The sequence below is a fragment of the Geotrypetes seraphini genome, chromosome 9 (genome assembly GCF_902459505.1).
Source record: "Geotrypetes seraphini chromosome 9, aGeoSer1.1, whole genome shotgun sequence".
NCBI lineage: Eukaryota > Metazoa > Chordata > Amphibia > Gymnophiona > Dermophiidae > Geotrypetes > Geotrypetes seraphini.
The window spans coordinates 175,540,184-175,565,291 of record NC_047092.1 but is presented as its reverse complement, the minus strand read 5'-3'; the positions used below and the strand labels follow the sequence as shown (position 1 = coordinate 175,565,291).

The 25,108-nt window shown below is 42.9% G+C and overlaps 1 protein-coding gene across 2 annotated transcripts in view; it reads right to left on the bottom strand.

Annotated features, from left to right (window-relative positions):
* MFN1 (mitofusin 1) overlaps nucleotides 1-20,028 on the bottom strand; it is a 47,284-nt gene extending 27,256 nt beyond the window's left edge. For both annotated transcript variants that reach the window (XM_033958006.1, XM_033958008.1), the window contains exons 1-8: nucleotides 19,488-20,028; nucleotides 16,167-16,302; nucleotides 13,272-13,434; nucleotides 11,928-12,052; nucleotides 9,933-10,041; nucleotides 8,375-8,482; nucleotides 6,801-6,954; nucleotides 4,603-4,670 (exon numbers count right to left, since the gene is read on the bottom strand). In XM_033958006.1, coding sequence (XP_033813897.1) covers nucleotides 4,603-4,670; nucleotides 6,801-6,954; nucleotides 8,375-8,482; nucleotides 9,933-10,041; nucleotides 11,928-12,052; nucleotides 13,272-13,434; nucleotides 16,167-16,302; nucleotides 19,488-19,602 — 978 coding nt within the window. In that variant the 5' untranslated portion in view covers nucleotides 19,603-20,028. The remainder of the gene's footprint in view (nucleotides 1-4,602; nucleotides 4,671-6,800; nucleotides 6,955-8,374; nucleotides 8,483-9,932; nucleotides 10,042-11,927; nucleotides 12,053-13,271; nucleotides 13,435-16,166; nucleotides 16,303-19,487) is intronic.
* Nucleotides 20,029-25,108: the final 5,080 nt, after the last annotated feature.

Sequence of the window (25,108 nt, the reverse complement as noted above, 5' to 3'; positions counted from 1 at the left end):
TCATACCCACTAACACAGCACCTAGATATGGCTGGCCAAGGGAAAATCAGTGCTAACCACCTAACTTTCATTCTTCAATCTATCCTCACCTACTCAATGGCACTCATCTAACTTAGGCACCTCACCCCTTTGACAACAAACTTCTGAGGTCTCAACATCTTCAACGGCTGAATTTTTGGGAGGAGACATTTATACAAATGTAGAGTTCTATAAAGCACAGAGATACAAGATGCAAGCCTGCTAAAAGTCTGTTTGGTTCATGCCCAGCATCATGTTAGTGGCAGAGAAGGAAAAGCCACTGAGCATTTTTTATTTTCTGAGAAATGGAACTTTAGGAGGGTTGGGTGGGTTGGTGGATGTGTGTGCACGTGCATGTGTTGTGGGAAGGGAAAGAATGTCAGTAACAAGCTTTCATAGAAAGGAACAATCAAAGCAATTGGCTCTTGGAACTTTCAATATCCCACACTTGAAACTTTTTGCTAGTCTTCATGTTTCAGATATTTAAGGGAACTGAATTTTGTCCTTGAACCACTGCTAGAAATACAATCAAAACAATTCAAAAACATGAATTTAAGAAGCACCGGGACCCAACCTGAGAGATCAGCAGTAGTGCTGTGTGGGATTGCAAGATTTGATAACCAATACCAGTTTCTGCCCCAGGGCCCAATCCTAGATGATACAGAATAGCAAAACTTACTGGTCCCAAAATGATACATGTAGAATACAGGTGTGCACCCTTTACACTCACAGTATTTATGAAAAGTACAACTTAAATGCAACAAAACAAAATGGGAGATAAGAAATGAAGGATTAAAAATTAAAGTTCCTCGATGAAGCAGATCTAGGTTTCAGCAATGAAGAGGCAAAGGCTCAAACACTTGCACACTGTGAGAGCTTGGCTATACATGAAGGAGAGACCAGGCACCTCCCAAAGGCTACACTAAGGAAAGGCCTAAAGCAGAAGAGCACTAGGAAAAAAAACACAGGTTAGTACAATGCTGGAAAGATCAGATAAACATTGCTCAATGCAACCAGAAGGCAAATAAATGATCTGTAACAAAATGTCCAAATGACTGATAAAGTTATACAGCTCTGCAACCTATGCATTCCAAGTTAACTTCATTAGCTAGTTTTTAGCTAAACTCCGACATGCCACTAGTACTGTAGTTAAGAAGCTGAATTGCTAAGGGTGGTGCTTTTGCACTGAGCATACCACCTTGGTCTTTCTCTTGGATTTAGTCACTTGATATACCTACTCCCTAAATCCCAAGCATGATTCAACCACTACCTGGTCATCAACATTTTAGGCCCGATATATGTTTCTATTTTTATGATATACTGAGATTTTTGCACCAAAAATGGCCCAAAAATGGGGGTCTCGTTTTATGTTCGGATCAGTGCTGTCCCGCCCCCCCCCCCTCCCAAACCTGCCTGCCATGAGACCTGGTGGTCCAGAAGTGGCCGGGACAGAGGGTGGGGGGGGATCTCTCCCGCCTCCTGTCCCAGCCAATTCTAAGAATTTTAACCTCCCCTCCTGCCTCCTCCACATATCTTTAGTATCCCTGGTGGTTCAAAGGCAGGAGTGACCTTTCAAGGCGTACAGCTGAGGCACCTCTAATTAAAATTTAGGGAGGTGGGGGTGGAACTCAACCACTCAAGTGTGGCACTCCTGAGGTTGTACAGACCCCCAAGCTCTGTCCGGACTGCAAAAAAGGGGCAATTTAAAGGCCACTAATCAGATCCAACAGGCCCTAACTAACGAGAAGAAAGACTGCACAGACGTTTACCACCTCCACCTGCTAGAGACTGAGAACAGACTGATTGTAGATGGGACTGCACAGCATTTGTACTACTGCCAAAAGTCAATGTGTTCTCAGTCTCCACCTGCTGGCAGAGGAGCGTAAACCCATCCGTTTGGGCTGGTGTGGATGGATAATAAAGAAGAGAACACTTCAAGTGGCTCAATACATACTCAAACAGGTTTGAAATTTGCTAGGTGGTGGCATAGCTGCTTTAATACAGTTAATAAGATTATCTGCTGTGCCTACGGCTGAAGTTCAAACTATTTCAAAACTGTGGCAACTGGATAATAGAGTGGGTTTGGCCCCAAGATATTAAGGGTTGCTCAGTGAAATAGGCTTACTTCCTCAATACTGTTCCATGTGGACAAGTGGCCAAATGACTTCTGTTCAACATTCTCAATAACGCTAATTATATTAATCTGTTCTTGATTTTCAATCCTTACCTGAGAAGTTCATCAGATTTCACTCACTTATCATTATATGCTGCACAAGTCTACTTGTAGGTTCCCTGTCCCACGGAATTGGCAGATATGGCATGCTGGTGCTACAAGGGTGAGATCCCCAATGGCTAAAGAACAGTGCTGAGGGTTAGCCTCAAGGACTTCCCTTACAGATCTCGAGAATGGACACAGCCTAGTGTCTATGGTAGCTGGCATTATAAATCAAGACAAAGATGGGGAGGAAGCATAAAGAGGCCTGGGAAGAGCTACGTCCCATTAAATTAAAGTTACCGATTCATTACCTCTTAATTCTGCTGATTGCTGGAAGACTCTTAGCACAAATTCAATATAAGATTGTGAAATTAATGCACCAGAGGATATATGGTCATTTACATACATGGAATCTCCTTAAAATATCTAGGAATCAGCCTAGACATATATATAGATTTGAAAAGCAGATGTTATCAGATGTAGGAAAATGTGCAGATGTACATTGAGACTATGAAATCAGCCTTTTCTGTGGCAGGACCAATTATGTGGAATTCTTTGCCTGGGAATTTAAGATTATGCAGTAATTCTACATATACTCAAATATAAACCGAGATTTTTGGGCCAAAAAATTGGCCCAAAAACGGGGGTCTCGGTTTATATTAGGGCCAGCACCCCACCCTGCCGGACTTTGCAGGCCTCCACCAGGCTGCCGGGCACTGTAACTTAACCCCCTCCCTGCCCATTGTACCTCCTTTTTGCCGATATTCTGCATGCCGCCGCACCTTCCAAATGACCCGTGTACCTGGAATCCCTGGTGGTCCAGAGGTGTAGTGGGCAGGAGCAAGCTTTCTGCACTCCTGGCCTGCTGCTGAGCTGGTTGCTGCTGCGAGCTCTGGCGATTCAGCTGTACCGAGCAGGAGCGTGGTTCCCGCGCTGCTGCTTGGCGCTAAGCGGCTTCCTGAATGGCTGCAGTGAGATTCACAGGAGCCATTCAGGAAGCTGCTCAGCGCTGAGCAGCAGTGCTGGAAGTACATTCCTGCTCGATACATTCGAACCACCAGAACTTGCAGCAGCGACCAGCTCAGCAGCGGGGTAGGAGCACAAAAAGCTTGTTCCTGCCACTACATTTCTGGACTACCAGGGATTCCAGGTAGGTGGGTCATATGGAAGGCGCAGCGGCATGCAGGATATTGGCTTAGAGGAGGTACCATGAACAGGGCGGGAGGGGGGGACAGGGTGCAGAGCCTGGGAGGGAAAGGGGCTGGATGCAGTGCCTGGCACAGAGGGGACATTGGATGTAGATCCTGGCAGGGCAGGAAACTTGAATATTAAGCTGCCTGCCGTATATTCAAGTCAACCATTTTTCCTTCTTTTTGGGGGGGGGGGAAATGGGGGTCTCAACTTATACCTTCTTTTTTTGGGGGGGGAATGGGGGTCTTGACTTATATTCGATATATATGGTATTTTGCAGTTTAGAAAACTGTTGAAAACTTTACTTTTTTGTTCAGGCATTTTGCTAAAGAGAAGAACCATGTATTGAAAAAAGCCTTTACAGTGCGATGAGAATGCATACCCAAACATCACAGGCTGCGAATACAAATCCTTCCTAGACAGAACCTTCATGTTCCAAGCAAACAGATAGCAATCCTGGCTGGGAAACCACATAAATAAAGCCAGACAGACCTACAACACATTCCGAAAATCAATTAAAACCGCTCCATTTGACAAATTCCTTGCCTAATCAGATGACCTCTTCCCCTTATAACCCCAATGTATTATGTAACATCTTTCTTCTCTCATGTATTCTTTCCTCATGCTTCTCCAATTTATTATGTAACATCCTTCTTCTTGCATTTTGTAATTCGCTGATTGTCCAGCCTTCTTTCTATGTCACTTTGACTATGGCAGTATAGAAAAATAAAGTTATTATTATTAATTTTAGAAGAGTTTTATTTAATGTTATTTGTTTTAATGCGATTATATATGTCATTTTGTGAGCCGCTTAGGTTGTAGGCAGATAATAGATATTTTAAATAAAATAAATAAATATGAAGCAACATTCTATACAAGTCTTCCATAAACTCACAAATCCAATTCCTCACAGAACAAATCAGGCAAGCAGTTTATTTAGAGTCCATCACTTCTGAATTTTTTCTTTATAAAATAAACCTCTCTCATATCTTAGTACTTTTCAACAGGGGTTGGAGAGCCTAAGATCAGCATCACTGCCGAGGACATACCCAGATTAGTGCAGAATGTCTTTACTGAAGAGAAATCTCACAGCAGCTTTATACTGAAATACAATCAATAAAAGAGGTTATCCATTAATCTACCAAAAGAATAAAAAATAAACAAATAGACACACCTACCTCAAATAGTTGTTCAAATTTCTGAAATTCTTGTAATCTTATTTTAAATCCTTCAGCGAGGGCACCACCTACACAACAAATAGGACAAAGAGGTGGCATTAATTTACAAATGGAAACATATGTTATTCTGGAAATGCATAGTAGGGCTCCGCTTCATGTTAATCCACAGATCCTTTATGAGTAGGGTGTCTACAAAAATTAATCTTACTAAATGGTGTTTGGATTTTTGATTTTGGTAAGTATAGTAATGCTAAGATTCATGTAATGATTCTATGAAGATCTCCAATCATTCTACGAGGAATAAAAGGTATTAAGCTATCACTATTCACCCTCATGTTTAAAGTAAACTCGCTGGATGGCTTTTTTTCTGCAAAGTGTTTGAGTTAACAATGTAAACCCTTTGTACACAAACCGCCTGTTGGGGATATGCGGGCTGACCGCTGGCTGCCCCCCGCTGTTGCCGCAACTCCGAGAAGGGCCAGGCGCATGCAGTGACTGCACGCCACTAAGCCACACACACCTTCCCCCCGATGTCAATTTTGAAGAAGAAAGAGAGAGCGTGAGAGAGAGAGCGAGAGCAAGAGAGAAAGAGAGCAAGAAGTACAACCAGACACTCATGAAATCACCAGACATGGTGTAAGAAAAGGTACAGAGAAGGGTGACAAAAATGATAAAGGGTTTGGGATGTTTTCCCTATGAGGAAAGGCTAAAGCGGCTAGGACTCTTCAGCTTAGTAAAAAGACGGCTCAGGGAAGATAAGATAGAAGTCTATAAAATACTGAGTGGGGTGGAAAGGGTGGATGTGAATCGCTTGTTCACTCTTTCTAAAAATACTAGGACTAGGGGGAATGCGATGAAGCTACTAAGTAGTAGATATAAAACAAACTGGAGAAAATATTTCTTCACACAGTGGGTAATTAAACTCTGGAATTTGTTGCCTGAGAATGTGGTGAAATCAGTTAGCTTAGCAGAGTATAAAAAAGGTTTGGATAATTTCCTAAAAGAGAAGTCCATAGGCCATTATTGAGATGGCTTGGGGAAAGCCACTGCTTATTCCTAGGATAAGCAGCATAAAATCTGTTTTACTACTTGGGATCTAGCTAGGGACTTGGGACTGTTGGAAACGGGATACTGGGCTTGATGGACCTTTGGTCTGTCCCAGTATGGCAATTCTTATATTCTTAGATGTTAGCTCAGTCAAGGTCCCCTTGGCATCCTATAATAAGGAGGAGGGGACTTCCCCACCCACCCTCTTTTCTAATTGGGAGCAAAATCAGGGAAGGTGGGGGTTTAGGCAGATAGAAGCTTTTGAAAAAAAACAATGAAATCCAATATGGCTACCCCAAGTAAAATTGTGCCCAAACGGCCCATGGTGACTTTTTTTAAAAAGTGTAAAAACGCAGAGGTGGGGAGATAGGAACCTACAAAATTGGGATTTTCTGACTCACCCCTAATTCTCCCATATGAATGAATGCGGTTTTACTCACAGTTTTCTGTTGGTGCCTGCCTGCAGCTTTTTCAACGCAACTGAAAGGAAGGACAGACTTTTATGCCTCAGATACTTCCTGAGACTCTTCCAGACTATAGAATCTTCGGGCTGCAAGCAGGATAGATCAACCTCCACCCACCAGGGACCATGGCGACAGGGGTGGGTAAACACGCAGCCAGTGCCCTGATACCAAGAGTTCTTACTCAGGGCACCCACAGCCTGCACTCAAGCCACTGAGAAACTCAGAAGACGAGTCGGCTTCCCAGTGGAACAGACCCCAAACCCAAAAGAAAACACAGTAAGCTTGGTCCTCCAAGTCTACCTGAAGGCTTGCCCTGCAGACCTGCACAGCAGGTCTGCGATCATTCCCAGGCAGAGAATCGCCAAAAATGGGGTCTCAGGGCACCGAAGCCTCAGAAAAAAATGAACTTTAAACACAGAGAAATCAAAAAAACTAAGCAGAGCAGATCAGAACACCTCTGCACAGTTCACTTGTGGAGAAAAAAAACTGGATGTGTGGACTGGGGCTCCGCTTCTATAAGGGAGGTGCTCAAAGTATTCTCACTCTGCAAGCCAGTTCGCAGAAATGGATAAATCACCACACATATGGAATCTGGAGTAGATGTAACTAAATTATAAATAATCCAATTGTATAAGCTCCCGTAATCCAAATCTGGATCTGGGAATTGGCTAAAAGAACTTTATTTACCTGCCTCTGGCATTCCTTGAGCCTTGTGCATTCGGACATTAAGAACTTCCTTGGCTGAAACAAAAAATATACGGTTTTGTGCCTCAGAGCGATCCACGACTTTAAGTTCATCGACCAGGAAGGACTGACACCGTTCTGTATGTTGTCTCCGTACCTAGAAGGGCAGAAAAGGCTAAAGGCTTGTTAAATCTATCCAGCTCAATATAAAAGTATATATGATCCATTACTTACAACCCGTCTTAGATACCCTACTCTACAGTACAAATTTAAGGATTTATATAGTAAGGAATTTTCCAGTACACAAAACTGGAAAAACTCTCAGTACATCTGGTCCTTAGACAGAAATCTAAAACATTACTAGAAGAGTAAAGGTGTGAAAAGATCTTCAAAGTAAAGAAAATGCTTATGAAATAAGAATATATCAAAATCAATCTAGGATATTATGCTAACTAGTATAATATATTGCACGCACCATATTCTTCTGCAGTCTATTGCAGGAACTTTCCAAATGTGATGTTTATATGGTGGATACTATTCACATCTGTATAATTGTATTAATGTATTGGGTATTAACGTAGAACAAAATATTTTCCGGAGAAAGGAAAATGGTAAAACTAGAGGACATAATTTGAGGTTGAGGGTTGGTAGATTCAGGGGCAATGTTAGGAAATTCTACTTTACGGAGAGGGTAGTGGATGCCTGGAATGCGCTCCTGAGAGAGGTGGTGGAGAGTAAAACTGTGACTGAGTTCAAAGAAGCGTGGGATGAACACAGAAGATTTAGAATCAGAAAATAATATTAAAGATTGAACTAAGGCCAGAACTGGGCAGACTTGCACGGTCTGTGTCTGTATATGGCCGTTTGGTAGAGGATGGGCTGGTGAGGGCTTCAGTGACTGGGAGGGTGTAGATGGGCTGGAGTAAGTCTTAACAGAGATTTCGGCAGTTGGAACCCAAGCACAGTACCGGGTAAAGCTTTGGATTCTTGCCCAGAAATAGCTAAGAAGAAAAAAAAAAAAAATTTAAATTGAATCAGGTTGGGCAGACTGGATGGACCATTCGGGTCTTTATCTGCCGTCATTTACTATGTTACTATGTTTATATCTCATATACTGTATAACAAAAGTTCCACTCAGAACAAATGTGCTTTATGTTTTGGTATGTATAGAGTATACATAATCACATTTGCATATATATGTAGAAACTAAAAGAAACACCATCTACTAACTTGTCCTAGGACTCTTAACACAAGAGTTTTTTTGTTTATTGAAAAAGAAAAACTTCAGAAAAATCAATAAGATAAATTTATGCATGAAACTTACAATCAACATGCACAGCAACGAAACAAGTCAGAAAATACATCTTTTTGTTATAATCTCCTCCACCACCCCCTTTCTCCAATGTCTGCATCAATCCTCCCTCCGCATCTGCCAAAAGTTATATGGGAGGATGCCATAAAACACAGACAAGATATGATTTCACAAGCATTTTTCCCTTTGGAAAGAAGGATAAAAATTGAAAAGGGGAAACAGAGAAGGAGGAGAGGAAAGACATGTACCAAGATATTTAACTCACATCTTCCATGTACTCTGGTTCAGCTACAGAAGCATCCCAACGATTGTTCAGGATGAAGATATTAGGTTTGGAAAGGCGTTCATTTACCTTGTGAAAAAAATGTTTTTCCTAAAAACAGGAAAATAAAATAAGATTAAGATCAGGAAACAAAGATGACATAACGAGAAGAAATCAATGTTCAGATATGAGGGAAAAAAATCTGATAAATGGACAGACCTAGTGGGCCATATTGGAAAGTATTTTCTATGTTTTTAAGCACCCACAATAAAAAAAATTTATAGCACTTCAAATGTTATTTTGTTTTTAGCAATATTCAAAACAATCAAAGCAGCTCCTGATTGGTGAGGCTCAACTTTAGTACATGAAGAGGCGGTTGGAGCATACAGCGAGTGATTTCCTTCACTCACCAGCGCTATGGCTGTCCTCTCCTGCCTCTCCAGTTGCCCTCTCCTGTCTCCCCTCCCTAAAAACCGTATTTGCAGTTTTTCGACATTCATGGGGATTTCTGGAACAGAACCCCTGCGAATATTGGGTGAGTACTGTAGTGTATTTCTGGCAAATAGAAGCTAAATAGGGACAAGACAACTGTGTCAGGTCAAAAGCGCGCCGGGACAAAGGCGCAAGCAGACAACTGAGCGCAGTGCGGAGGTGCGCGCCGAAGAAAAAGACTGTTTTTAGGGGCTACGACGGGGTGTGTGGGGGGAACCCCCCTCTTTACTTTATATAGATTGCGCCGCGTTGTGGGGGGTTTGGGGGGTTGTAACCCCCCACATTTTACTGAAAACTTAACTTTTTCCCTGTTTTTAGGGAAAAAGTTACGTTTTCACTAAAATGTGGGGGGTTACAACCCCCCAAAACGCCGCTGCGATCTGTATTAAGTAAAGTGGGGGGGCTCCTCAACAAAAACCCCCGTCGCAGCCCCTAAAAACAGTCTTTTTCTTCGGCGTGCGCCTCCATCTTCGCTCAGTTGTCGGCGCGCGCCTTTGTCTTCTGCGTTACTGTCTATGAACCCAAGACAACGCAGTCTCAGGGAGTGAGGGGAACAGCAGCATCTATTGTCCCACTATGATTTTCAATAAAATATGTGGTATGTCAAATATATAGGACATGACCAGATCCACTATCCTCCCGTTCGTAGATTTTTCAATAGGACATTATTTACCCATTAAATGGCATGGGAAGAATAATGAACAAGACATGTCTGAGCAGAATAGGAGAGGCAATGAAATTGGGAGAAGCATCTTTTCTAAAAGAGGATTACCCATCTCAATATATCTTCCATCAACAAAGCGTTCAGCAAAATTCTCCAGTGCAGGCTTTATAATCGGAATAGATTTTATAGCTTCATCTAAGGTCTACACAACTTAAGTGACATGCATTAATGATGTCCAGTTTACATGTTTTAATTCCTTGTCTCCCCCATGTGATTTTTAAGCCCTCCTAAACACCTGCAGGTGTTCACTTTCCATGTTGCAGTACAGTTAACATATTTCGGCTACCATTTCAGAAGGCTAAATAAGCCAGATTTGATCTAATGTTAAACAAGATCAGATCTCACCGTATTCATGAGGGTAGACTCAGAGTTTGCCACCAGTACAAAGACATCAGCATCCAAGCAGAATTTGTCGATCCAGCTGTCCAACTCTGTAGTGACATCTGTGCCAGGGCTAGCAAAAAAATATACAATTATCAACCCATTGAAACAATATTCCTCTTGACTAAATCTCTACTACTTTCAGAATTTTATTTTGGGGTGACCCAGTGGCTCAGCCCTGCCATGCAGAAAAATCCAGGTTTGATTCCTAGCTCAGGTCTCTGCTGCTTTGGAGGAGAGAATCTGTGCTCATGCAGCGGCAACATCCAGTGTCTGGATTTCCAGAAGGACCTCTGATGCACGGCTCCCATCTGAGAGCACTGTCTCAATAATGACCAGGCTAAAATATTTTGAAAGGGGATATAAAGAAGGGAAAATATCCCCAGGTGCTTCTGAATGAAGCCTGCCCTGGAAACCCAAAGGAGCAGCAGGGAACCGCTCCAAAAAAACCCTGCTCTTTACATTCTAGGAAAAAGACTAATATAGTCAGCCCAACCCATATTTCAGTCAGGCTAGATCAGTGGTTTCCAACCCTCTCCTGGAGAACCATCAGCCAGTCAGCTTTTCAGGACAGCCCTAATGAATATACATGAAAGAGATTTGCATGTAATGAAGATGGTAGGAATGCAGATCTGCCCCTTGCATATTCATTAGGGCTATCCAAAAAACCTGACTGGCTAGTGGTCCTCCAGGACAGGGCTGTGGACCACTGGGCTAGATTATGAAGTCTGTACAAAAGTAAAACCAACTCTTATACCCTCTACCCCCCACCACAGACTACACTTATTGCTTAAGTAATTCTCTCCTCATTGAGCTGCATGCCAAGACCTCTGACACAGTTATTATGTGACTTCTCTCTGAGAAGTAAGCTTGATTTTACACACACAAGAAAATATTCATTCTAAAAGGGAAGACAAATTGAAAGATTGTTAGACAAAAGGAAGCAATGATTGATTTGATGGCATTACTCTAAAAAGGTCAGCAACCACTTGTATCTGAGGCTCTTTATTTAATTATTACTTTTCAGCAAATTCACAAGCATCCACTTGTTCAGGAAATACAGAAAATAAGGTAATTGACACTTAAAATAGAAAGGAATATCAAACCATAATATCCTTTAAAAAAAGGGGGAACAATTATCTCTTCCTCAGACCACTAAATTATATCAGGAGGAAGCAAAGAAAGATAAGGAGATCCTCAATAGATATAAGTACTTTGGTAATATGCTTAACGGGTAACAACACCATTAAAACCTTTTAAACTAGTTTTTATACATTCTGGACTAGCTTCTTGGTATCTAAAAAGGCTCTAAGCTGGTAGGGAGTAAAAAAGACATATTTTACCCAGAATATTTGACAAGACATTTACAAGGATAACTTAATAAAAAAGTGGTCCCCAGTGCTTTAACTTCTTGCCTCATACTCAAAAATACTTTCTTACGTTCCTACGAGTCCCACGTGAACCGACGGCAGCCATTCATGGAGCAGCGTGGGCCCAGGCTGGAGTGCAAAAAGCTCACTCCTGCCCTTGCACCGCTGGCCCCGAGATAATGAGGAGGCAGCCCATCCAGCAAAGGAGGGGCAGGAGTGTGGAAAGCTCGCTCCTGCCAATACACCGCTGGACCACCAGAATTTAAAGGTACTGGGGTGGAGGGGGCTGGGACTGCCTACCACTTAGACCTGCCCTGTACCCTGGCCTACCACTAGACCACCAGAGGGAGTACAGGGCAGGGCAGGGAGAGTTGGGTGCAGAACCTGATATATATTAGTAAACAATTTAGTTCAGAATGTTTTTTCTTGTTTTCCTCCTCTAAATCTAGGGTACATCTTATGGTGCTAAAATACGGTACCTATGTTCATAACAATGGCAGATGCAAAGTTGGAAGATCTTTCAGACTCTGTAAATATTAGTAGTTCTTCAAGAAGAAATACAAACCAGAAAAAAAGATTACTGTTATACCTGTCTACTAGAACCAAGTCATCTCGGAGGATTGCACATTTAGCCTTAGGCCAGAAAACATGGACAAGACAGCCAGCTTTTAGGTCTTTATCCATATGTAGTGCATGAGCAAGCTGATTAACTGTCTGAAAAAAATAAAAATAAAAAGTTACTGTAAAACAATGTCTACCCTGAATTAAAAGGCTGCTTACTTTATCTCACTGGGGATCCGTCGTGAATGAAAAACACAAAAATAAACCCACAAGATTACATTGTATATTCCAAAGCAAATAACTTTTTATTCTAGTAATAAGTATTATAGCAGCATTTGTCAAATCAGAAATAAATCAGTTTGGATATATGCAATGGAGAGAAAAAAACCTCATACAAACAGTGCCAGCATATTTCTGTTGCACAGCTTCTCTAAAGAAACTCTGCCAAAGCATGGGGGTTTTATACAGAAAGTATCTTTGTCTTAGACCATTCCCCTGGCTGTGAATATGTATCACCCTATTGGAGCAGACCAACTGCCTATCTAACCCTTCATTCTTCCCTGGGGAGCCCTGGACAGGCATAGCTTCTGGAACTTTCTTCTTGACGTTTCCATTTTTCACACAGGTACATCAGTACCAGTGCATTAGCCTGGCATCACTTTATCAGTTCTTAGGTTCCCGAATGGAGTGTCCTGCTGACTTGCATTTGCTTTCAGCACAGTCAAATAGCTCATTGTCTTTACAGCACTGGTTGGTGTCCTTGAGAAACTTCACAGCAAGAAATCTACACACTCACATGCCACACATTAGCATCTGAACTGAAACCAGTTTGTACAAGCCTGTGACTTCAGCAACTCCAACAAAATGCAGGAATAGGTCTCACAACCTGTAAAAGTCTCCCATAGGCTCCTGTCATCTATCTCAACCCGAAGGAGAAAGCTGTGGAAATCTGCTCTAAGAAAATTGTTCAGACTCTATCGTTGCTTTCTTACTTCCCTGTTTTTGTATTCCTCCTCCTTATTTCTGTTTTATCTCTTTCATGCCAGTTGGATCACATACAGCAGCTCTAATTCATCTTCCTTGGGAAGTGAAAGAAGCATCTACCAGCCCAAATCAAACCACTTCTATTATTCTATTGCAGTGTAAAAAAAAAAAGGGACCGAAAAACAGTGCAAATATTTCAGAAACAAAACTATAGTTACATTATCAGCTTTCGACACATACCGCAGTAAAAACACAGTTGTGTCTATGTGATTGCATCTCAGTTTATAGACAGCAAACCTAAGTGTTGTTCTGTTCCACACACAAAAATGGACTTCTTGTATATCCAAGCAGTCAAGCCTTGCTTTAGACAGTGTTCAGATAATAATACCTTTACACTTTTCTCCTCTTCTGATCCTTCAGTTAGTAGATACGCTTTGTCACCATCTGTTCCTTCCACACTGAGAAAGCAATTTGTGGTGTGTCCAATGCCACTAGGAAGCACTTTATCCCACAACATTGAGTTGATCACTGTGCTCTTTCCACTGCTTGTTCTAAAGGAAAGAGAACAGAAGTGTGAGCATACAGAGAGCAGGGCCCCCAAATGTTCTTCTTTCCTCAAGTCCCTCCAGACCAGCAGGAGAAAGGGAATAAGTTATTGTGAATCTCACCAAATAAAGGCTCCTTGCAGACTCCCCCTTTCAGTATTTTGATGATAATGCAATTTCAGTATAGCACCAAATACTTTTTTTTTTTAAACAGAAACAGTAAGAATTAGCAACAAACTACGCACATGACCATATGAAAAAAACATAGGATTAAAAAGACAGGATGGGAAGCTAGATTGGTCTGGAGGAACTTGGGGAAATCTAATTTCACCTGCATTATCGTGTCCACCAGACCAGGCCAGAACTTGTAGAGGGTAGCAAAGCACTTCTTAAGATGTGTGAAATTAATTCCTACCCTAAGGGCTTTGGTTCTAGAAGCCAAACCTGCTTTTGTGTTCACAAGTCCATAGTGTTTAGCCAAGTATGCAGAGAACCAAGAAGTAGCCACTCAACAAATACCATCTAGTAGAGTGGTTCCCAACCCTATCCTGGAGGACCACCTGCCAGTCCAGTTTTCAGGATAGCTCTAATGAATATGCCTGGGGCAGATTTGCACACCTGTCACCTCCATTATATGCAAATCTGTATCATTCATATTTATTAGGGCTAGTGGTCCTCCAGGATAGGGTTGGGAACCACTGATCTAGCATAATTAGATACAATTCTGCCCAAGAGGTTGTTATATCCCTTGTGGAATGTGCTCTTAAAACCTTGAAGTACTTGCTTACTTGCCAAAATATATGCAGAAAAGACCATGTCCTTAATACGCCTTGCAATGGTGGCTTTGGAAACTGCCTGGCCTTTTCTAGATCCACAAAAAAAACACAAAAAAACACCACACAAAACCACCACACAAATAACCTGTCTAATGTCTAAAAATCATTAGTCACGTCCTTATAGGGTGGGATTCACAATGACTTGCCCTCTGTCTCTGTCTACTGGTCAACTGATATAACTTAAGTATCTGGACCGGTCTGGTAGAGACTATAGGAAATTTAAATAGGCAACTACCAAAGCCTTTGAACAGAAAGTTTCCAGTGGTCAAGTGAGATGTAACTAGATACTACCTACCACAGTAGCAGCTGACAGAACCATCTAAAATGTTATGTGCTTGATATTACTTGAAGACATTCCTCATCAAGCTAGCATTCAAGGCGAGTTACAATTCAGCTTTGGCATACAAAAAAAACCTTCAACCCCACCTCAACCCTCTTCTCCTTTTCCCTCAATTCACTTTTCTCCTGCAGCAGAAACAGGTGCTTCCTATCCTCAATCAGTTTTTTATTCCATATATTATATGAATTTATATAATAAGCCCAGGGCTTGATTTACTAAGGGACTCCTTTTCAAAGCACTTAGACACACAAAGTTCCATAGTAACCTAAGTGCTGTGAAAATGAGCCTTAAAGGCTCTTTTCCATTCATTGTCTAGGGGAGAAAAGCTGAATAAAATCAGACCCTAAATCTTAAGTAATTGGTCATCTACAGCAGTGTTTCTCAACATCTTCAAGCCAAGTACCCTCTAAGTCTAAAAAATGTCAGCCGAATAACCCCGCCCAAGCTCTGCCTCCAGACCCCACCCCCGTAATAATAGTACTAATTGTAATGCAATTTCTTCCATTCATTTTTCATATACACACAATATAATCTTATTAATAATACATAATGGTAACCACAAAATTAAAAAAAAACACAAAGCACATTGTATGCAGAGAAAATGTTAATTAGCCTTTATATTTGGGGGTTTTCAAAGAGGTCAAGGCAGATGACTTTAAAATATGCAATGTCAAATATAATGCTAAATATAGACAGCAGATATAAGTTCTCAAAACTGCCCCATTTGATCACAAAATTGAAAATAAAATCATTTTCCCTACCTTTGTTGTCTGGTGTTTTTATTAGTCTCTGGTTGCACTTCATTCTGACTGTGCATCTAACACTTCTTTCTTTCTGCCTCCTGCATACTTCCTCTCCTCCAGACCTCATTCTCTTCTCCAACCAACATCTCTCACTGTCCATCCATGAGTCCAACTTTTCTTCCTCTCTCCTCCACCCCCCATTGGCAACTTGTCTCCCTCCCTCTATCTCTCATTGTCCATCTGTCTTTCTCTCTTTACGTATACCTTTTTGTAAGGTCCAGGTACTTGAATATTAATCAGGATTTTAGGGGGAAAAAAAGGTGGGCTTCAGATGCTGAGCGGTACAGAGTTGGAGCGCACTTTGGCGCTGCTGCTTGGCTTCCTACATGGCTCTCTCCTTTTTAGGGGAAAAATGGGGTCTCGACTTATATTCGAGTATATAAGTTAAATATGAGTAATAAAAACATAATACTTACCGTCCAACAGGTAGAAAAGTCTTTGAACAAGTTAATTTTCATTTAAAGGCAAAAGTTCTTTATTTAAATAGGATGTGCTCATATGTATGAAACAGAAAGCAAAAATGAGATGTTCTGCCAAAGTCCAGAAGTCATCATACTCCTCAGAATCTAGTACTCAAATTGGAGCAAATTAACTAATTACAATGTGAATGTCTAGACATTAATCTCTCTAGATCAGGCCTCTAAAGAACAGATCTAGCATCCTATAGATTCTAGTTGTTTGGGCATTATCTATGAAGCTGGAGTTCACTAATGTTAGGTGGCACTAGCTAAGAGCTACTTTGTCAGAATATTACATTACCTTCCAAAGAATGCTACTTTCATGTGTCTTCGAGACAGCATCTCGCCAATGACTGCCAACTTTGTTTTATAGGCCTGTATTTCAGACAACTTATCTTCTGTCACTATATTTTCTAATTCTGGATTCATAAATGTGGCTGTTAAGCAGAAAGACAAAAATTATAACAGATGAAATGGTAATGAAAGAACTTCACTGTTTCAAATGGATTTCTCAAATTTCACTTTCTCACAGAATGCTTTCGCCATCAAAATAAAAAGAGATGCAAGTAAAAACAGCAGCAAAGGAACCAATAGTTTTATCACAGAAAACTGGCAAAGAACCCAAGATATAAAACCAGTGATCAATGAAACAAGCAGTAAATGTTCACTGGATTTCCACTGTATTTACTGTGTCTAAATAGATTACGGTACATGAGGATCTGCTGAAAAGTTCTCAGCCTAACCAAGAAGGGAATGACATGGAATCATGAAACTTACAAGTTATTTCACATATTTACCCCCAAGTTCAACACACTTGGCACATCGTGTCTGAAGTTTCTGTAACCCTTCCAAAAAAATACTCTTATGTCTAGTCACTGAAGTACTGCTCCACTGCTGCAATCACCTCCGAATCACTTAAAAATTTTCACCCTTTTAAACCCTTTTTAAAGTTTGGAAACGGAAAATAATCAAATGGAGCAAGATCTGGTGAGTAAGGCATTGTCTTGCAAAAAACATAACTTCATCTGCAGCTTTCCTCTCCTTTTTTTTTTTCTTTCAATGCCTCCTTTAATCGGCAGAACAAGTTACAGTAGTATTCAGCATTAACTGTTTGGCCCCTTGGAAGGTAGTCAGTCATTATAACACCTTCTTGATCCCAAAACAATGTGGCCATGACCTTTCCTGCTGACTTTTGGGTCTTGACGTAAACGTAACTATGGCTGCTCAAAACTAGAATTAAAAATTTCACTCCTGTCAGTATCTTTGTTTCAGCTTCTGTCCCTAATAATGCCCAGCATTTAATCCTTTATTTGGCATTGTTGCTCAGAAGCAACATGTGTCTTCTATGGCTCTTATGGGAGATCTGCATGTTGAAATGCCTGTTTACTTGGCACTGTTGCTCTCGTTTAACATCAAGTTATGTAAAGCAGCCGTTTCACCATCTGTCAATAAAAGGGTTAAGTGCCCAAGTGTCACTTCAGGACAGGTGACTGCCCGTGAGACCATCTCTTGACTTCAGCATGAGCCATCCCTTCACCTGGCTTATATTGATTAAAGGGACCCAAGTTTTTAGTGCTGGACCAAGGATCTATCTTCCCCATAATCTACCATGAATGTGGATTAGGATTTTAAATGTATTACTCTCTCCAAATGCAAGCTCAAGGCACCCTGCATTTAGACCAGCAGATATTTCCCTATTCTCAGAAAGGTTACAAGGAAAGTCAAAGTAGGAGATGTGGGATTTGAACTCTGGTTCCTTAATTCTAAACTTACTTCTCTATAACCACCAACATTCTCTCCCATGCCACTTTTTGTCCGATTACAAGGGGGACTGCTACCATCTCTCTACACACGACTCAGACTCTCCCATCACTGCAAAAGCTGCAGGAGCCTTGCCTACATCCTTCTCCTGGATCACCATATAGCCATCCCAAAACTCCCTTAGCACTTTCCCAAGCTCATCTTGGGCCTGAAGTGTGCCACTATTATCTCTTACCGCCATGGTCCAGCCTATTAGCTTCACTCCTCCTTAGTGCCAGACATGTCTCTGCCTGCAATGTCAGATCCCACTGTATTCAAGTGCATTTAGTTATTCACATATGCCCCCGACTCACTGCTGCCTAACCCCTGGCCTATCTGCTTCAACTGCAGATCCTGCCCTCACAAATAGTACTAAGACCCTCATACATATCAAAGGGCTCCAAACGCCTTCTCCGTTATATCTATGACAGTAATTGTCAGGAACTATATTGCTCTGACTGCAGCTAGGCAATTCCTTAGTTGGGTCCGGACCTGGGTGCCTCTTTATTAGGCTGTAAGCCTCTGGGGTCATGGACATCATAGGACAGGGGTCTCCAAAGTCCCTCCTCAAGGGCCGAATCCAATCAGGTTTTCGGGATTTCCCCAATGAATATGCTTTGAAAACAGTACATGCACATGGATCTCATGCATATTCATTGGGGAAATCCCGACTGGATTGCGGCCCTCAAGGAGAGACTTTGGAGACCCCTGTCCTAGACCAGGGATGGGGAACTCTGGTCCTCGAGGGCCGAATCCAGTCAGGATTTCGGGATTTTCCCAATGAATATGCATTGAAAACAGTACATGCACATAGATCTCATGCATATTCATTGGGGAAATCCCGAAAACCCGACTGGATTGCGGCCCTCAAGGAGGGACTTTGAGACCCCTGTCCTAGACCAGGGATGGGAAACTCCGGTCCTCGAGGGCTGAATCCAGTCAGGTTTTTGGGATTTCCCCAATGAATATGCATTGAAAACAGTACATGCACATGGATCTCATGCATATTCATTGGGGAAATCCTGACTGGATTGCAGCCATCAAGGAGGGACTTTGAGACCCCTGTCCTAGACCAAGGGTGGGGAACTGCGGTCCTCGAGGGCCGAATCCAGTCAGGTTTTCGGGATTTCCCCAATGAATATGCATTGAAAACAGTACATGCACATTGATCTCATGCATATTCATTGGGGAAATCCCGACTGGATTGCGGCCCTCAGGAGGGACTTTGAGACCCCTGTCCTAGACCAAGGGTGGGGAACTGCGGTCCTCGAGGGCCGAATCCAGTCAGGTTTTCAGGATTTCCCCAATGAATATGCATTGAAAACAGTACATGCACATGGATCTCATGCATATTCATTGGGGAAATCCCGAAAACCTGACTGGATTCGGCCCTCGAGGAGGGACTTTGAAGACCCCTGTCCTAGACCAGGGGTGGGGGAACTCCAGTCCTCGAGGGCCGAATCCAGTCAGGTTTTCAGGATTTCCCCAATGAATATGCATTGAAAACAGTACATGCACATGGATCTCATGCATATTCATTGGGGAAATCCCGAAAACCTGACTGGATTCGGCCCTCGAGGAGGAACTTTGAAGACCCCTGTCCTAGACCAGGGGTGGGGGAACTCCGGTCCTCGAGGGCCGAATCCAGTCAGGTTTTCAGGATTTCCCCAATGAATATGCATTGAAAACAGTACATGCACATGGATCTCATGCATATTCATTGGGGAAATCCCGAAAACCTGACTGGATTCGGCCCTCGATGAGGGACTTTGAAGACCCCTGTCCTAGACCATTGAAAAGCTGTGAACGAGACAACTCTCACCCGCCACGAACTCGGCTCCTTCGGTGGCATAGTTCAATAGCTGTTCGAATACGGCCGTGATCGTCCTCTTGGCCTGCACAAAGTGCTTCAGGGGGGAGGTGGACGCTTGCTCCATGGCGGCTCTGAAAACCGAGCCCGGGCGACTTTTTAATGCCTAAGAAACGTGACGCTTTTCACGCCCGTCAAGAGGTCCGACATGGCCAAAGGGCGAAGCTACCCGAGTCCCGGCCGGCTGAGGAGGTCGGCGCTGCTCTCGCGAGACTGGGCCCGGGAGCTCAGCCTGAGGGCGGCGGGCCCCCACAAATTAGGCGCCTTTTTTTTTTTTTAATACAGTCCGAGGCTGGATTTCTCTTCACCTCACTCGTGTGGGGAAATGAACCGAAAGCCCCCGTCCTCGCTTCGGCGCGCAGCGAAACACGGCGCGTTTCGTTCTGCGCCTGCGCGGAAACGTCACTAGCTGCCGTAAACAGTTACTTCCGGGTCCAGGGTGACTTGGCTTTCGGCACGCGCTTCACGCTCTCGTCTGACGCTGGTTGGTCCTGAGCTGTGCCGGCAGGTGTTGGGCAATTCCCGTAACTTATATTAAGTCTATGTTACGACCAACACCTGAAAAAGGAATGCTGTACATGCGTGAGACTGAATCAAATTAGAATTTATTAAAGTGTGTAATGTAAATGATATAGATACACGCTTTGAATGACCACACTGCAGCATTTGAGCGTGTTGAGTTAACCAGAAATGGATAAGGTCTTCACAAGAATTGGAAGAGTTGCAATCTTCAGCTGTCCAAAATCACAAAAGTTCTGGGATGTTTAAGCACGCTCTACCCTATTGCTGCTGGAGAGAGTATGTCAGACATAACAGTTCTTGTACAATCCCACTCTCTTCCTGGACAAGTGAGTGATGGATCCATGGTCACCAGACAGGTTTAAAATAGAGTGTGGATACAAGAAAAAAAGACAAGAACCTAATATTTTGCTTTATTTCAGTTGTGATTCCCATATAAATGTTTTATTTCCTATCAGGATGTTAGATACAGTGTTCTCCCGGTCATTCGCGGTATTTTACGATCCCCAAACGCTGACCAGGAGAAGACAGCTGGAGAGAGCAGCCGGAGCATTGGCGAGTGAAGGAATTCTCCCTGGACAGGGATCTTACAGCCACACAATCTCGCCCAGCCTCCCCTATTGTTGCCGCCAGCTTTATACCTAACTGGGTTTGCCGGTTGGGGGCATGCTTATATAGGGGCCAGGTGTGATACTTTAGGGGGGGAGGGCTGGCACATGCGCAAAGCTCTTTAGCTTTGCAGCTTTTTGACTGCCGGGTCGGCTCCGTCACAGGGACGTCACCTTCTTGTGTGGCTGTAAGATCCATCTGTCCAAGGAGAACTACCGTTACAGGTAAGCAACTTCTATATCACTCGCTGTATGCTCCGACTGCCTCTTCCTGCACTAAAGTTGTGCCTTACCAATCAAGAGTTGCTTTGACACGCAGCTTCTGATTGGTAAGGCCCACATACTGAGGTCGATGAGGCCAATCTGGAACCACCAGCCCACTCGATGCAAGACTCTGCCAATCATCAGCCACGGTGGGAAAACAGAGAAGCAGCACTAGCGGCCACAGCTGAAGAAGAGTGTTGATCCCTTTGGATGCACTATCTGTTTGCTGAAGAACCGTGACACCTGCTAGTGGCCATTAGATCCATCATGGGTCGATTCTAGTTGAGAAAATCTGTATGCACATTTATCTTTTCCACACTTTGCACTGCTGAGATAATCTGCAGGCACGTCTCCGTCCAGCTGAACAGCCCATGAGCTTCTATAGCTAGATGTGTACCGCACAAGCTCCCCTGCTTGTTGATATACGTCACTGTTGTAACATTGTCGAACAAGACTCAATTACTTTGCCCTTCAAATAAGACTGAAATGGCACCAGAGCCCTGTGGACAGCCGTCATTTCCAAATGACGTATCGACCACTGGGCCTCTTCTGCTGTCCACTGGCCCTGTACTGATCCAAACAATGGGCTCCCCAACCTGTCAGACTTAAATTGGTTGTCACCTGGAGCCAACTGGGTGTTGACAGCTGCACACCCTGGAGGAGATTGCTGTCTTAAAGCCACTATCTCCTGCGGGCTTGCCAATCATACTCCAGAGACACTGGTAACCAATGTCTCAAAGGGAACTATGGAAGGGACATCATACGAGACCTTGGCCATGGAACTACCTCCAATGTTGCCACCATGGATTCTTAACACTTCAACATAATCCCAAGCCCTTGGACACGGGATCCGCAACAGCTGCCAAATCTGCATCTTATCTCTCCTCACTTGCGGCAGAAACACTTTGCCCTGAACTATGTCAAATCTGACCCCCAGGTATTCCAGAGACTGAGAAAAATGGAGGTGACTTTTGTGAAAATTGATGACCCATCCCAAGGATTGCAAGATGGAAGTTACCTTTTCCATGTCTGCAATGACGGAGCCTGAATGACGGAGCCTGAATGAGTCAATTGTCAAAGTAGGGGTGTATTTGAATGCCCTCCTGCTTCAGGATAGGCTACTACAACTATAATCATCTTGGAGAAGGTGTGAGGAGCTATGGCAAGACCAAACACCTGGGCTCAAAACTGAAAATGCTAACCCAGAACAGCAAAGCACATAAAGTGTTGATGTGGAGGTCAAATAAAAATATGTAAATAAGCTCCTTTGAGGTCCGGGGCTATAAGCACCTGGCATCTTGGATGTAGAAGAGAAAGATTCCAGCAAGATATGTTGCAGAATTTCCAGTGGCAATCTAAAGAGGAGCTTAGGTGAATCTCCCCTTTTTATGGACTATTGGGACTTGAAGTCAGGGCCAATAACCAAGTCAGGCATAGTGTCCAATCACAGCTCAGGAATTCAATTCAAATTTGTTTCTGTTCTGGCTAGATGATGTCATCTGATTTGGCTCCCTATTTGGGGAGCCTTGATTGGATTTTAATACTGTTGTCTGGAAACGTCCAGGTGGATGGTTATCCTTTCAGTCTTAACCCAGTTTTGGATGGCTTAGGCCCTGTGTCTTTTGTTCTACTCCAGCCTTTGTTTGCGGATCATAACTTGGAGAATAGAGTTCAGTTTAAAGATGCTACATCATCTTTTATGGTACATATCTTGCAGAGTAAAGGTCTGAGGAGATGCTGCTACACCCTGCCATCCTTTGTTATCCACTGAATGGGTACTTAACATCCTTGTTTCAGGCTTTCAATAGTACTATCTAGAGTCTCTCAGTCAAGAAACACACTTTATTCAGGCAATATTTTTATAATTGCTAGATCCAGCAAAAATCAATCCTAGCATGCTACATATTTCCCTCTCTTGATTCTTAAGAGACAATATTAGAATTAATTTTGGAACAAAGAATCACACATATAAAAACAGTATATAATGGAAAAAGTGACAATCTTAACACTAACATGATAGCACTAGGAAATAGTGAAATTCAAACAAACTTCAAAGATACAGTATTTTAGGAAAACTGTATTTTAGAAAATATAAACTGTGCACATCATACCTTGGAAAACGTCACTCACCAGAAATCATGAAAACTAATAATTATTATTATGTTTCTATTCCTATTCATGGCTTATATTGAGAGGCTGGTATGTATCCACCATTGATCACTGTACTTATCCGATATCCAGTTATAGTTGGCAGCTTTGGTCAGAGTCTGGTTTTGTTCCAGTGTTAATAGGCTTGCATGCCTTTAATCATGAAAGTGTCATGTGTCCCACCTACCAGAAACCAGCTCCTTTGCAGCTGTGGGATATAGGTTCACTCCTATTCCCAAGTTTGTGCCACCTAATAGCTTCATGGCACTGTCGGTCTGGTTGCGCAACATCACCTTCTAGATCTGGTGAAATTTTCTTTTACCCAGCATGCTAGCCAAATCATAAGAATAAGAGTGAGGAGCTGCCCACTTAATATCACCACAATGGGATGAAACAGTCTATCTAGAATGCCATTCCCAGTATGTGACTTTCCAAGGTAAATATCCCACTACAAATGTTTAGATTCAACTCTTCGTGAGCCTGGGCAGCATGAGAAGGTAGAAACTATCATGCAGTGGTTTTGCTACAGAAGAGTAACTCTAAGGTGGCAAGTGCCATTTGGATACCAGGTCTAGTTTCTTAAGGTCCTTATGGAAATTCTGTCTTTTAATGAGTAATTTTGTGTTATCTGCAAATCTGATCACCTTGTTCCTTTCTCCAGATTATTTTTGGCTATATTGAACAGCACAGGTTCTAGAACAGAACTTGGCACACTATACAATTGACTCTTCCATTTTGATAACCATTTCATCCTTCTCTTCTAGCCAGTTTGCAATCAACTCTGGGATACAGCCTCCTCTCTCATGTCTATTTTCTTGAGGATTCTCTCACACCACAACTTTGTGAAACACCTGGTTCTCTCTCTTGATTGATTTTTCATTTGGAGGAAATTCTCTTTTTGTTATCCCTCTACAACAATGCCAATAGGCTTCCCTGTCTCAAGAATTTTACAAATACTGTGAAAATAATAAATGTGATTTCTGAATAAATACATTCAGTAACATTTTACTCCTGTTAGGAGTGACATGGCAGAAAAAAAGGTCCTGGTAGGGCTGGCTGCACTGCCTCTACTGGCCAACTGATGCTGCATTGGGAGGGCCAATGGGTAAGAGATACCTGCTGTACACAGTGAGAGATGGGGGTGATCAGAGGCCAGATCCGTGTGGAGGAGGGAGGGTTATTGTTGACTCAGAACAGGATGGCAGGGAGGTGCTGGGGGGCAGTCAGGGAGTGAGAGAGCAGACCCGCAAAAGGGAGAGGGGAAATGGATGGTGGACCACAACTAAGAGTAGGGAGATGGGACATGGATGCTGGACCCGCAGGGTGGAGGGGGAAGAAGGGACATGGATGCTGGACCCACAGGGTGGAGGGGAGACAGATTCTGGACCTATAAAAGTGTGGGGGAGGGGAGGGAGAAAGTGACCCGACCAGAAAGGGGTGGTGGGAAGGGAGGAAGAGATCCTTGACTGTGGAGAGAGGGAAACAAGGGGAGATGATAGGGAGAAGAAGAGTGTGACCCAGACAAGAAAGTGGGTAGGAGTGGAGGAAGAAATTCTTAGCTAGTGATGAGAGAGGGAGAGAGATACCATACCGTGGGGGCCAGGGAGGGGATTCATAAGAACATAACCTTACTGGGTCAGACCAATGGTCCATAAAGCCCAGTAGCTCGTTCTCATGGTAGCCAAACCAAGTCACTAGTACCTGGCCAAACCCCAAGGAGTAGCAATATTCAATGCTACTGATCCAGGGCAAGCAGTGGCTTCCCCCATGTCTTTCTCAACAAAAGACTATGGACTTTTCCTCCAGGAACTTGTACAAACCTTTCTTAAAACCAGCTACGCAATACACTCTTACCACAACCTCTGGCAATGCGTTCCAGAGCTTTACTATTCTCCGAGTGATTCAGGGTGCAAGTGAGAGCGAGGTGGGATTTAGAGGGAGACACAACTGTAGTTGAAGTGAGAGAGGGAACAGAGGAGGCTGGAACATGAGAAAAGAAAAAGGTAGGAAGGAATTTCAGGCCTTAAAATAGAA